This window comes from Panicum hallii, chromosome 1 (genome assembly GCF_002211085.1).
Source record: "Panicum hallii strain FIL2 chromosome 1, PHallii_v3.1, whole genome shotgun sequence".
NCBI classification, from domain to species: Eukaryota; Viridiplantae; Streptophyta; class Magnoliopsida; order Poales; family Poaceae; genus Panicum; species Panicum hallii.
The window spans coordinates 48,407,313-48,421,356 of record NC_038042.1 but is presented as its reverse complement, the minus strand read 5'-3'; the positions used below and the strand labels follow the sequence as shown (position 1 = coordinate 48,421,356).

At 36.4% G+C, this 14,044-nt stretch overlaps 1 protein-coding gene and 1 long non-coding RNA gene across 2 annotated transcripts; one reads left to right on the top strand and one right to left on the bottom strand.

Annotated features, from left to right (window-relative positions):
* Positions 1 to 999: 999 nt before the first annotated feature.
* LOC112884817 (replication protein A 70 kDa DNA-binding subunit B-like) lies at positions 1,000 to 5,418 on the bottom strand. Its single transcript, XM_025950408.1, has 10 exons — positions 5,296 to 5,418; positions 4,765 to 4,916; positions 4,559 to 4,658; positions 4,260 to 4,478; positions 4,065 to 4,185; positions 3,817 to 3,974; positions 3,279 to 3,660; positions 3,100 to 3,164; positions 1,317 to 1,380; positions 1,000 to 1,236 (listed from the first exon to the last, which is right to left on the bottom strand). The coding sequence occupies exons 2-10, from the start codon at positions 4,895 to 4,897 to the stop codon at positions 1,156 to 1,158; spliced, it is 1,323 nt and encodes a 440-aa protein (XP_025806193.1). The 5' UTR covers positions 4,898 to 4,916; positions 5,296 to 5,418; the 3' UTR covers positions 1,000 to 1,155.
* Positions 1,433 to 2,042, top strand: LOC112884824. Its single transcript, XR_003227185.1, has 3 exons — positions 1,433 to 1,457; positions 1,673 to 1,739; positions 1,813 to 2,042. It is a non-coding gene; the product is annotated as an uncharacterized LOC112884824 (long non-coding RNA).
* Positions 5,419 to 14,044: the final 8,626 nt, after the last annotated feature.

The window sequence follows — 14,044 nt, the reverse complement described above, 5'->3', positions numbered from 1 at the left end:
AGCTAAACTATAAAATGTGCATGTATATATCAGCTTATTAGATTGAGTAATTTGAACATTTTAGGTCCTTTCATATCAGATGGAATTCAATATTTATTTTACCCATAGTAATGTATGGGCACAAACCTAGAATTTCATGACGAACCTAACTATGTTCATGAGATATAAAGAGATAAACTATAAAAGTTTGGTTAAAGTTGGAATATTTACTATGGCAAACTCAACTCCATGTATTTCATGACAGAGGCCGTATATGTTCCAACATAATTGTGTTGCAGTAGGAAGTGGGAAGGAGAAGCTAGCTAGACGGTGATGCGTATGAGTTTGCAAGTGATATGGCAGATTACCGCGGCATCCGGTGTTCTTGGACACGATCTTGCAGGCTTCTATATTTGGCGTATTTGGAAACTTTAGAATTTAGTTGAGTTGTGCATTCTGAAATTCTATATGGCATTCTTTGAAAAATAATATGGTTCGTAGTTGATAGCTCAGCACCGAGTAGTGAATTAATACTCCTGAACGGCTATCGCACCGCGACTCTATAGCGGGGCGCCTGTCGCGGCCCCTGGGCGTCGCTACGTCGCCCGGAATTCGTGGCCGTCGGATCGTCGTCATCCGGCCGTCCCTAAGCACCCAGGCAGGCGCGTGGACGTTTTGCAAAAGAGTACTTCTCTTTACACAGAATCATCCTGCAGTCCATCGAAGTCCCCCATGCACAGTAAAGACGTTGGTTTATTTTTCCTATGGACCCGTCAGCTCTAAAATATTCCAACGTGAAGAAGAGAAAACTAGAAAACAGCGCGGCGTTGCCGCGCCTTTAGCAAAATATACCTGCAAATATACTATATATTTTGAGTATATATTTCAAATATTGTATATATTCTTTTCAAAATATACCTGCATATATATATATAGATCGTCGGAGAAACATCGTAATATCATCAGTCACATGTCCAAAGATCATAACAGTATTAGATAATTAACAAAACAGTTGTTGCACATCAGTGCTTCTCATGTCTTATCATGTAGCTATGCACATGCATATAGACATCAAAAGAGTGGTATTGTTGGCGCGCAACAACAAAAGACATGCCATATGGTTAAACTACTCGTCAAAAGGCCTCCTATAGCTACTTCCTTGAATTATATCAGACTTCAATTTTTGCTTTTTTCTTGTGAGCGCATCCTTTTGGTTGTGTTATCTTCGGAAGGATCTTCATTATTATCGTTGATTTCCTGATGAACAGAGTTCTGTAAGTTATATAGTAATTATAAGATATTGGTTATTGATACAACAATAATAGTGTACGTATTACCTGGTTATGATTGTCTAGCTCTCCAAAGCTTCTTTTGTTTGAGCTCTGAGCTTCTTCCCAAATGCTGAAGTGCAGACAAATAAATAGTGAAATGTATGGAGTTAAGAATTATTCAGAAAAGCTCCGAGAACCAAAATTAAGGTGGGCTATATTGTGTTTTTATGCTGTCACCTGAAATATCTTGTTTTCCTTGGGTTCCATGTCGTGAATTAAAAGGACAATGTGCTACTTATAATATTTTTAAATATAAGAAGGTTGTCACCGTATGCATTTTAGTGGAAGTATATGCATTAAATTAGATTTCCAGTATAAATTAGATTTCCTCAATAATTTCTGTCCTTTTGTTGATGGTACAGTTGGAACGCAACGTATGAGTCTCTGCTGGGAAGCAATAAGCCATTCTCCCAACCGATACCTCTTGGTGTAAGATCCGATGCTTTATTCCTTGCCTTGTTTACCTTCAGAACGTTCTTGAACACAAAACTTATACTTGCAGGAAATGGTAGATTTGCTTGTGGATGCTTGGGAGCAAGAAGGCCTGTATGATTAGGCCAGTGAAGTTCATTGTTTGACTCAGATTGATCGCTTAATTGTATTCAGAACTTCAGATGCACAGAAGCTCTAGGTTCTTGAACGTATTACATTTCTGAGCTCAATAGTGTATCATGATATCATCAAACAGGGCAGCATTATCATTAATCAATTGTAGTATATTAATCCTGTCAAGCGAATGAGATCATTTGGTAACATTCTACCCGGTGCTTCTATGTGAAAACAAAGTTCGCGAGATAAATCCAGACTTATGTAATCTAGTAATATGAGTAGGCAAATAAAATTCTATATGCGATTTTAAGTCCAGGCAGCTGGTCAATGATGTCAATTATTAGATAGATCCTGATAATATTTCATTGGTGCCTCTGTGGTTTTAGAGTAGGACATATGGTGTCACCTACAGCCTAGCATCTACTTATTTCCACATTTGATTGTTAAGTATAGATTCTACTTAAAATTCAAATTGTTGAAGCTGCACTTCCCTTCTATGATAAGTTGCAGATTGATAGTCAGATAGTTTGTCATATTGTGTATGCAGGTCAAATTAACTGTGATCACATGTTTGGAGTGTTTGGTCATCTCTCTGTGGTCTGTAGACATGGACATTTACAGAGTGCTTAAATGTTAGCACCACTATTTTAGTTGTTACATAGTACAAAGTGATGTGCTGTGTATACCTCCTGCATGTATGTGATAGCTAATCTACAAAATGTGTGATAGGGCAATTGATTTAGCAGGAACACATGCAACAGTATTCAGTTTTATATTTTCCGCAATTATATTGTGAAGTTGTTGTGCCCATATTGTGATCTGAAAAATCAGTTAAAAGAGGCTTAAATTTATGCTTCAGAATTATAAGTGGTGAGGCTAAGCCAAGCACCACTACTGAGTTTTATGAGTCAAAGGAGTTGGGGATACAGCAACACTAAACAATGAGATGATAGCTAATCAACAAAATATGTGACAGGGCAAATTGATTTAGTAGGAACATATGCAAGAGTGTTCAGTTCATGTTTTCCGCAATTGTATTCTAAAGTTGTTGTGCTCACATTGTGATGTAAAAAATCAGTTCAAAGAGGCCTCAATTGATGCTTCTAAACTATAAACTATAAGTGCTGAGGCTAAGCCAAGCACCAGTACTGAGTTTTATCAGTCAAATATAATAGTCATTGACAGATCTGCAAGCAAGATGCAGGAAATATTGAATAAAAGGAATATATATAAATCATACCCAAATGGTTCAATCTCCATATCTTGAGTTTCTCCAGCGGTTTCTACCTGTGAATAGTCCGTGAGCTATGTTAGAAAAAAATGATGATTTAGTTCACGAAAAGTTTATATTTTGTGGAGAATGAATGTCATATGCTTATCTTGTTACACTATAACTGAATGTGTAAGAATATTACATACTCGTTCTTTTGTGTCTTTAGAAGTAATTGGAATCAGCAATGGTAAATCCTTGAATTCTGTGATAAAAGAGGAAGAGGATTCTGCTGGGACACCTTCATTTGAGCTGGTAAATGATGTAATAGGCTCCTTTCCAAATCTTTCTTTTATCATAAGCACTTCAAAGGATGGATCAGCAGCGTTAACACTTTTTTTTGATAGCACTCTTACAATGAAAGTAAATTTGTAGCCTATCCAAGCTGATATCTCTAGTGGTATCTCCTTTGGTTTATATTGCTTAATAAGAGTTGATGCACTTTTTCCTATAAGCTCCATTCCTTTTTTCTCAAAGAACATAAATTCTAGCTTATAGGTGTGATCACTTGCAATAAATGGTATTTTGTACCTGAATTATAAAATATAATATTTTATTAGATCTGATCTTAAATAAAAAGTTAGTAAGAATAAACTGGTAATGAAGGTCCATTTGAAATAAATTAATGTAATATATAACCTATGGATAACAGTGCAAGGATAATTATTCACTGTATCGTAAACTTACTTCCATTCAAATTGTGAAGATGGACACCCTTCCTTTGCGCATTCATAATTATTTTCTTTTTGAATCATCCTTGAGTTGCAGATCTTGCAAGCTCTATAACACCATGTTTGATTTTCTGTGATTCCAATAATAGTAGCTGTGCACTGATATCTTTGTCCCTGTATCAAAGTGTAAGAGAACTGAAGTATTTTTATTTATGCAATATGTAACTTTGTATGAATAAATTTTTTTGTCAATTAAAACATTACCATGTCAAGGAAAGGGTCTACATGCTTGAGCTCTTGTAGGGTTCTGTCTTCAAATTTTTGTGCTGCATCGGCATCAGTTTGGAGATACGTCTTTTGTACAGGTATAGGATCACTTGGCAAACTATCAACATTTTATAGAGTTTCAGCTACTATTTATGGGTAAATAAAAATGAATATATATTTTTTGTATCTTACCTTTTCTGAAAAATTTTGATTTCGGCAATGTCATTTTCGTTGATGTACCAACGACATGCTGAAGTTCCACTCAGAAATGGATAGTGACCTTTGTAGAGCTTGACTAAGGTTCCTACAAATATTGCAATAACATGATGATGTTGACCCACATGTATAACTTGTTCTCCGTCAAATTCCAAAGCTCTTTTCCCTGATAGTGACAACTCAATCGTATTGCCCCTTGCAAAATATGGAAATGTATGTTATAATCGGCAAAATGTTTTGTATACTATTGTAAATATACAGTATAGAGAGAGTACTTAAGATCTTCTAAAAGTATAACTCTTCTCATTTGCTGATCCCCTGAAGCTGTAGTAACCTTTGTTGCATTTGTGACTGCTTTGATCTTCGCAATAACATCTGTAGGATGTATATATATAAAAGAAAAATTATACCAAATATAAAATTAGTGTAATTTTAGTAATGATGATAAAAATAATGATTTAAAAGGGTAGAAAGTATATACCTATAAAACGATCGGTCTTGTTCTTGTATTGCTCCAGCTTATCCAATGGAATTAGTGAGAAAGTATATTTAGGAAAACCTGAAACTTCATCTTTATCTTCAACGACAACAGTCCTTTTGTTGAGCTTGACCATGTAGGGATTGTCAACAACCCTATATGATAATTTAGCTGGTTCAATTGTTATTTTAGACATGTAAACAATTCTTCTTTCTTGTAGGTGTGGTTTTAAATCAGCAATAGCCTCCGGTGGAATCTCTGCATAGATTGAACTTCCCTATGTATGAATATAAAAAGATTTTTAGATGATTCATAAATAAATAATAGATATGAAGATAAATATTAAAAGTAAAGCAGTAAATAATCACCTAATTTAATATAAAAATTAATTACGAAGGTGGGAAGTATAAAATAGTTAGTAGAAAATGGATGTAGTTTGAAAATTTTGGGAGATTTGTAAAATATATTAGTGATAAATCATTGCGGTATATCAACCAAAATATGTAAATATAAAATATATTAGTGATAAGGAACCTTTTGATCTATGAGAACAAGATCAAGATGTTTGATGTCGTTTTTTTCATTTGTGCCTCTGAACTCCCACATTCTTGATATTCGCACGTGTAAACCATAATTTAGCCTTCCTGGACGCAGTTGTGATACTGGAGTAATTTCCATCTGCAATAATAATATAATGGAAGATGTCACTAAAATATAGAAAAGAGATTAAGCTTATCTTTCGTCATTTGAGTGTTGATATTTCTAAATTGTGATTAACAATTAAAACAGGTCTTGATAGAGGGCATGATCTATTATGTGAACATTACAGCTAGGTAAACATATGCATTGTAAAGGAAGTATAGTAGAGGAGTAGTAGAAGTTGATACCCATATAGCGAGAAAAAAATTTCAATTATTATGAAATAAGTATAAGTCAAGTACTAATTTGACAATTATTATGAAAACAGCGTGGCGTTGCTGCGCCTTTAGCAAAATATACCTACAAATATACTATATACTTTGAGTAATATACTATATATTTTGAGTATATATTTTTTATACTTTAGGTCTGGTAAAGTAATTGAATTTATATTTTGCATGTGTGTAATTTAAGGATATCTAGTTAGATAATTTTAAGTATTTCTCTATATACTATATTCTTAGTTTTGGTTCCACATGATTGATCTGGGTTTTCTATCAATATTTTCAATCCTTTTCTATCTTTCACTCTTGATATAGCAACATATAATTGTCCATGTGTAAATACTGGTTGTTTCAAATAGACTCCAACATTTGACAAACTTTGTCCTTGACTTTTATTTATAGTCATTGAATAACAAACCTTAATTGGGAACTGTCGTCTACATAATGTGAAAGGCCATTGTGATCCTCTCGTTGTTAGATTTATTCTAGGTATAAGTATTTTGTCACCAGTATGTGTACCAGTAATTATAACAGCCTCAATAATATTTTGTCCTAGATTTGTTACTATTAGTCGAGTACCATTACACAAGCCTAGACTTTGGTTTAGATTCCTCAAAAGCATTATAGGCACACCAATTTTGAGTTTCAATCTATGAGTAGGGAAATTATTTGCATTTAATGAATTTAAATATTCTATTGGATAAAGTATATCAGCATCATTACATGTATCTGTGCAGTTTGATATACTGTCAGCGCTAAAATATTCTTTCTCTGAACCTGGTATGAAGCTCATGATATATTCATTTATTTCATCAACTATCTCATTTGTTGTTGCAAGAATTGCTCTATCTTTAATATATTCCGGATTATTAAATTTTGTTTGCAAATGTGGATATGTCGATTCAACTAATACTTTCATTTTATTGTCAGTTGTAGTTATCAATAGATCTGATGGTATTTCCACTATTTTGCAATCACTATCTTCATCTATATCATTTGTGACTCCGTTCGTTCCGTTTCCAATACTTAGTATCCAGTCATTGAAATCAAGAGTTTGATTATATTCAAAAGTATTTGTTTGCAATTTTTTTAAGCGCATATTCTCACGTAAATATAATATTTTGATATGATTCCAAAGATATGACTTGAATATTGATGCATTTATAATTTGTGATTTAGATGCATTTTCAATAACAGGTAGTATTTGCTTTGGGTCCCCACCAAGAACGACAACCTTTCCTCCAAAGGGAATATCTTGTAATTTTGATTCTTTTTCTGATAATATATCTCTTAGTGACCTATCAAAGGCTTCAAAGCATTGCCTATTAGTCATTAATGCTTCGTCCCATATAATAAGATCTGTTTGTGCTAATAGTTGTGCTAATTTTGTGCCTCGTTTTATTTCACAAACCGATAGCTCATCAGTATCTATCGGAATTTTGAATCTTGAATGTGCGGTGCGCCCATTTGGTAGTAACAATGAAGCCACTCCTGATGATGCAACTGTCAAAACTATTTTTCTTTGTGCTCTTAGAAATGATACGATAGTATTCCAAAGAAATGTTTTGCCAGTTCCACCGTGGCCACATACAAAGAAGAAATCTGTTTTTTTGCTTAGAACATTGTCAATTATTTTATGAAATGCATTTTTTTGATCTTTGTTCAATTGAGAATATAATCTATTTGCTTCTATTTCTAAAGAGTGTACATCATATTTTAGTTCTTCTTCTATAAGTTGATTATTATTATTTGTACACTCGACTGATATTTGTGGCAAGTTGTATGTGCATATATTAGCTCCATTTCTTGACAATATTTCTTGTAGTTCATGTAATAATTTCTCTTGCAATTCTAACTCTGTGGGCTGGTAAATAATGGGTTTGTATTTTGCAATTAAATGATATTCGATATCATCAACCATTTTTCGCCAATTTTTTTCATAGAATCTTCTTTCATCTTGTAAATTGCAAAATAATAACATAGTTGTAAATAGATATCTCAATTGGAGAGATGTAGCCCAAGTTGTTGCTTCGTCGAATGTTTTGTACCATTCTTCGTCATCTTGTAATAGACCACGTGCTGCACAAGCCTCTTTAAATGTTTGATATACAGTTCCATTGTGTGTTCTTAGATCCTCATAACTTATTGCTCCTTTTACGATCATTAAAAGCATTCGAAGATAGAAGCGTTCCCCTTCTATCGGATTAACATAGTATAATCGTCCAATTTTGAAGCCACGTTCCCTTTGAATCCACTTATTATTTGTCTCATCCCATCTCCAAAGCTTTGGGAACTCACAGTATGTTAGGTTTCTAGCATTTTCATTTAGTTTATTTGTCTCGAACCATTCTGTTAATTTTGTACTTTTGTACTTAGGATCTTATATTATATATTTTAAATCGATATTTTCATGCAATTTTATTGTGTTTTGTAGAGGTAAATGCACCGGTAGTCTCTCAACTGGTGGCCAATGATAATGTATATCAAAGCCAAGTAGTCTCCATAAGGAGTCTTGTTGACAAATATATCTAGACTCTAAATACTCTTTAATTTCATTTATATCTTTATCTTCTTGATTTGCAAATGAATCATTGTCCTTATTAATTTTCTCAAAAACTATAGTTGCTTTATCTGGCCCTTTGTTAACATATTTACATAAATATTTAAGCAATTTACTCTTATTCACAAATTCTACATTTATGTGTGCTTGAAATTTCTTTAGGAGGAATAAATTATGTGGAACAACCCATCTATTATCTAAGTTATGATTGTCTCTTCGTACATAAATATTTGTATCTCTTCTACGATATTGAGTGAATCCATTATCAGTAAAATTAGTTTCATCTTGGAATTCTTTTGGGTAATATTTTGAGCATTTTCCTTTTTTCATACATGGGCTCTTCTCATTTTTGTCTCCACATGGTCCGTGAATCATATGTTCAGCTACAAGGACATATCCTAATGGATCCTCATTTGGATTAGGTATCTCAGCTGATATCCATGTATCTATTATTTCTGGTGTGATTTGATTGTCTTTTTTATCTAACCAGACTAAGATGTGTACATGTGGTAGTCCTCTTTTTTGAAATTCAACAGAATATAGAATAGCAATTACTTCTCCAAATATTTTTTTTGATCGTATATCTTCTAATAGCTCTTCTAGTTTCATGTGGAATACACGTACTATTATATCATCTCTATCATTAGCTTGCTCGCCCTTTAGAATAGCTAATGTTATTTCAGACCATTTAGTATTACAAGTGAATGTTATAAATAGATCAGGAGGCCCATATTCTCTGCAGATTGCTATACCATCATGGTAATTTTGTATAACATATCTTCTTGATCCTACATGACTTGATGGAAGGAAAACTCTTTTTCCAATTTGATTTCCTTTATTAAGTCCCTTTTCGATTGCATCAAATATGCCTTGAAGATACTCTGCTCTTAACTTGTTTTGGTTTTTTGCTATATACATGAGTCGATCTTCATCTTCGATTGCGCGAGCGTCTACTATTGCTTGCTTTGATAATCTGCCATAGCACAAAAATGGATTTGGTTGATTTGGTCTAAAATGCATATGATATTTGTAATATTCATGTGGTGTTACTGTAGATCTCTTTCGTTTTGTCACACGCTTGGTATTTGTTTCGTGGTAATTTATGCCTAATTGAAATCCTCTTTCCCCATACGGAAATAGTAAAGGGTACTGTAGTGCCATATATGCAGGGTGATATATACTTATACGTTGTAGTCCTCTCATTTTTGTACTTACGATAATATCTCGTTTATATTTTTCAAGACTTAGATCACCAACTATAAGCATAGCGAGTTCTTCTGAGTGTGGCATTTCATATTGCGAAGGATCGTCCTTATTTGCTCCAATAATGCGTATGCTAACATCTATTCCTTTGTGTTGTTCAAGTAGATCGCGTGCATGTCTAAATACTTTTACTAATGGATTATATTGGTCTAGCATTTTTCTAAGTTCTTCGACTATAGAAGGATTTATATCATTTGTTTCACTATCTTCTTTATTTAATGCTCGAATTCTATTTTCAATTTCATTTTTTGTATCAAAAATATATAATTCTGCAAATTTAGGATCATCATCTTGTTTAGGTAGTAAGGAACCAATACGATGGTGTATTTGTCCATTTATACGGAAAACATAGGGTCCTTGACCTCTGTTTATGGTTTTATCGATGTTGCCACCCATTGATGTAAAAGCAAACAAACTATTATATTGTCGTATTTTTTGTAAAAAGTGTTTCGATATAGTACTTTCTTTATTATTAATTAACATAGAGAGAAATGGTGGTGGTTCTTTATACGGGGGTATTTTAATTTGTCCATATTTACAACATTTTGAATACAATATTTCTTTATTTTTTCTTGAATCTTCTTTATTTCTTTCATTAAACCAAAATATGGCATTACAATATTTGCATATATATTCTGGTTTCCCAAGATATGATCTTCCACTATAGGAATCTTTCAAATGTTGTATATATTCAGATGGGAATGAGATCATGCCATGAGAAGAATATATATATGGATGTATGTCCATATGCTCCACATGGTGTCTTTTTATTTGGCCCTGATTTTTATTATCATTTCGTGTTTCTTGTTTTCTTTTTCTCCTTTGCGTTATCTCCAACCTTTTTTGCATCTTTGTTTTTTGATCAGACTCAATATTGATGTCTGGAAGTGTAAGTTTTCTTTTGCCACGTCCCATATGTGTCTTTTTTTTTTTATTTTCCTTAAGACTCTTTCTTTATTTCCTGCAATAAAATATATTAGTTTAAGAAAAATGTTTTATTAGTCAAATGGGGAAAGAAATTTAGAAGTGCACTAATGGATCCTAATAGCTGTATATATGGCAAGAGAAAAATATTAGACAAAAAAATACTATTAGTTTAACTCAACGATTGAATGATTGGTTGCTATCCGATGCTATTTTAGTACTAAAATAACATTAAGTTTAATTTATTAACGTGTTGTAGGTGTGTAATTTAGCAGACATGAACCTCTGTTAAAAATCAGTATAGACTTCAGTGAATAATGGAATGGGTGTTATACATAGTTTGTTCCCAGAAAATTAGTTTATCATTTTAGCTTTAGCCTATATTGCTAAATAATCAAGTGTCTCCAACAGAGCTTTAATTTACATTAGTTCTGTCTCTTCAGCAGGCCTAAAGTATGTATGATATGTCTATTTTTGTTTTTGTGAGGTGTACTTGTAAGCTGAGTGTACGTACGTACCGGCTTTGTTGTTTGTTTTCAGCTAGCTGCTGCTGTGCTTGTACTTTCTTCTTCCAGGAACTAAGATGAGGTATTGCAGAACACTCAGAGCTCAAGTAAGCATCGCGGCAGAGTCGGAGCCAAGGTTCATAGTGGCTGGAGGTTGGGCAGCGTGATGCCGAGGTGTAGGTGGTGCTGTGGGAATTGAAAGTGATGCAAAATTAAAAGTGGGCATCTTATACTTGCAAAACTATTTATCGTTGCCTTGAGGGGAAAAAAACCTTGAGAGAAAAAGTAGTATATTACTTACTGGTATGGAACACAATGGTATGGAACAGAATTGTACCGCTGCAAATTTCAAAAGGCTATCTTCTTGTCCAGTTATGTCCTGCGGTGAAAGATATATTAATATCCATAACTGAATAATTGTATTTGACAATATGATCACACTTGAGAATAGCGATGCGTGTTTATCTTAGCACGTCGAAGTAAGAAATATATACCAATATATTGTTAAATTAACCCATTTTGACCTATAAGTTCTGCACTGCCTCGCTAATCTGTAAGTGTGATGGATTTTTACATGATCTTATTTAACTACGTAGCAGTAGCATTGTTCTGTAATTTACCTCAAATTAAAATCTGGTCTATTTAATCGCATATTTCCAACACTTACATGGCAGAACTTGTTAAGTGTCGATGATATGCATGTTGAAGTTAATCATACTGTACATACTGTGTTAAAATAGAATAATGCTCGACGCACATATAATTCCTTGTTGATAACATAATTAATGGAAGGATAAATATTAGTAGAGAGCCCAAGTGTTATCTACCACAAAGAAGACAAATTACGATGCATAATACCTGCAGATAAATAATAGATGATTCCATGCATGGGCTACTTTGAACAATTATATAGAATTTGCTTGAGAATGATGCCTGTGGTGCATTCAGAGTCATATCTAAAGCTACATGGAAATTCTTCTCCTCGATCCTTATTTTTTCCATTTTAAAATTCATTCAGGTGTCAGCCAAGTTTGATGATAGCCAAAGTTAGCTGCTACTACGCTGCTATCTATCTTAAAAGTACATATGTCATTTTGGCTTACAGAGCACAAGGTACTCCTACAATTCTAGAATATTATAACAGCATCACTTCACCTTACTACATAGTTGTTGAAGTTATTATTTCTTATCTTCTAATATGTTTTTGATTTGTAAAAAAAATTGTGCCTTTACTACAAACTCCACTGCATTGTACCCCACAGTACTTAATCGAGTAATTTTCTGTTCAAACCAGTAACGTCTTTTTCCTACAGCATCTCTAAATTTTGGTAATTACCAAGATATAGCTGTAAAGTTCGCATAGACATCTCTTCTACCAGAATTGTGATCTTATCTGCTACATAAGTTATATTTATGACACCTCCATCCATAAGAATAAAAGATAAGATTAAGCACATAGGTAACATTGCTGAGCTATAGAATAAAATATTAAGGACAGCAAAATAAGATTCATTCGCTGGCCATGTATTCTGGACTGGCTCGCTCCAAGCCGACGGCTCCAAAATCCAAATCCATGGCCGCTCTACGCGCATCCCCGCTCTTCCTCCCGCAGCTGCTCTCGCCGTCCTCCTGGTCTCGCCGTTGCGCCGCCTCCCGTGGGGTACCCGCCGTGGCCAGGCCTGGCCCCGCTCCCTACAGGACCGGCGTCCATGGCGGCGGCGGCGGATCCAAGAAGACCCGCTCTTCCTCCCACAGCCCCTCTCGCCGTCCTCTCGGTCCTGCCGATGCGCCGCCTCCCGCGGGTAGCCGCCGCGGCCAGGCCTGGCCCCGCTCCCTACAGGATCGGCGTCCTCAATCCCGCCCCCAATCCCGTGCTGTCGCTCCCTGCACTGACCACCGCCGCCGCCGCAGCTCTCCCTCGCGGCCAGCCTCTTAGCACCCACCTCGCCTCCACCGTGGCCGGATGCACAGATCCACCTCATCTTTGACCGCGGCCGGGATGGCGTTGGCCGCGGGATGGTGTCGCGCGGGGGAGATTCGCCCGCCCGGGCTTGCCGGTAAGCTCCGGCCCGATTTTTTCAACCCTCCCCTCCCCCATCCTCTCTTTCGGTTCCAACAGTCAAATCAACCACACTCGCCGGCGCGCGCATCCCGTCGAGCAGGCGCCAGGCGTGGCATGACGGAGCTGGCGGGAGGCGCGCGGTGCAGGGGCAAAGATGAGGAAGGAGAGAATGGAAGAGGCGGTAGGAATCTTACCACACTCGCCGGTGTCGACGTTCTCCGGAAGGACGGAAGACGATAGGTCGCTGAGGAAGACGATGGGTCGCGCACGTGTTTACTGGAGAAGCGGAGAGCACGAGCATGCGCTGGATCCGCCGGAGAAATAAATAAGACGATGAGACGAGTAGCGTTTTGCACCGTACAAACGTAATCAAACGGTTGAGAATTTTTTAGCTTACGTGGCCCTATCCACTGTTGAGGAATAGGTCCAGATTTCATATTAATAGATTCGGAAATCGCGTCCATTTTGCAGAAAACCGCCCGCCCGTCGTTTTTGCGGAAACAACCTTCCCGCACCCGCTGCGGCCGCGGTTCGAGTCCCGGATCCGTTCCGCTTTCTTTTGTCGCGGTCGCCGTTCGCCGTTCGCGTCCGCCTCCGCCGCCGTTCCTCAGTCCACCCCGGCAATGGTGGGTGCTGTCGCAGGCTTGGCGCCATGGGAGGGAGAAGAATCCCCACCCGAGCCGTGCAACTGAAGCTCTCTCGCTTGTCCTCGTGCGCGCGGGCGCTGCCTCCCCCTCGTGCAGGGCACGCTGCCACCTCGCCGCAGCCGCCTGCCTCCTCGGCGCTGTCCAACTCCGGCGGCTGTCGTTTTCCTCGACCCACACGTGCATGAGCGTATCGGTTACCTTTTAGAGTCCTGGTCCTAGCAAAAATGGTGTAAGCATATCGGTTACTTTTTAGAGTCGTAGTCCTAGCAAAAATAACAAACCAAAATTTCGAGAAATCCTCGAAGCAAAAAAAGGAAGAAAAAAGAAAAAGAAAATAAAATATCAAAGCATGCTGCCGCTTATTTTATTATCAAATTGTTTAGACTTGATTTGGCGGG

Coding starts and splice junctions, on each gene's coding strand:
- LOC112884817 (XM_025950408.1), bottom strand. CDS start 4,897: ATGGTCAAGCTCAACAAAAGGACTGTTGTCGTTGAAGATAAAGATGAA. Junction 4,659..4,764: donor CAAGACCGATCGTTTTATAG/GTATATACTTTC, acceptor TACATCCTACAG/ATGTTATTGCGAAGATCAAA. Junction 4,186..4,259: donor ATCAAAATTTTTCAGAAAAG/GTAAGATACAAA, acceptor AAATGTTGATAG/TTTGCCAAGTGATCCTATAC.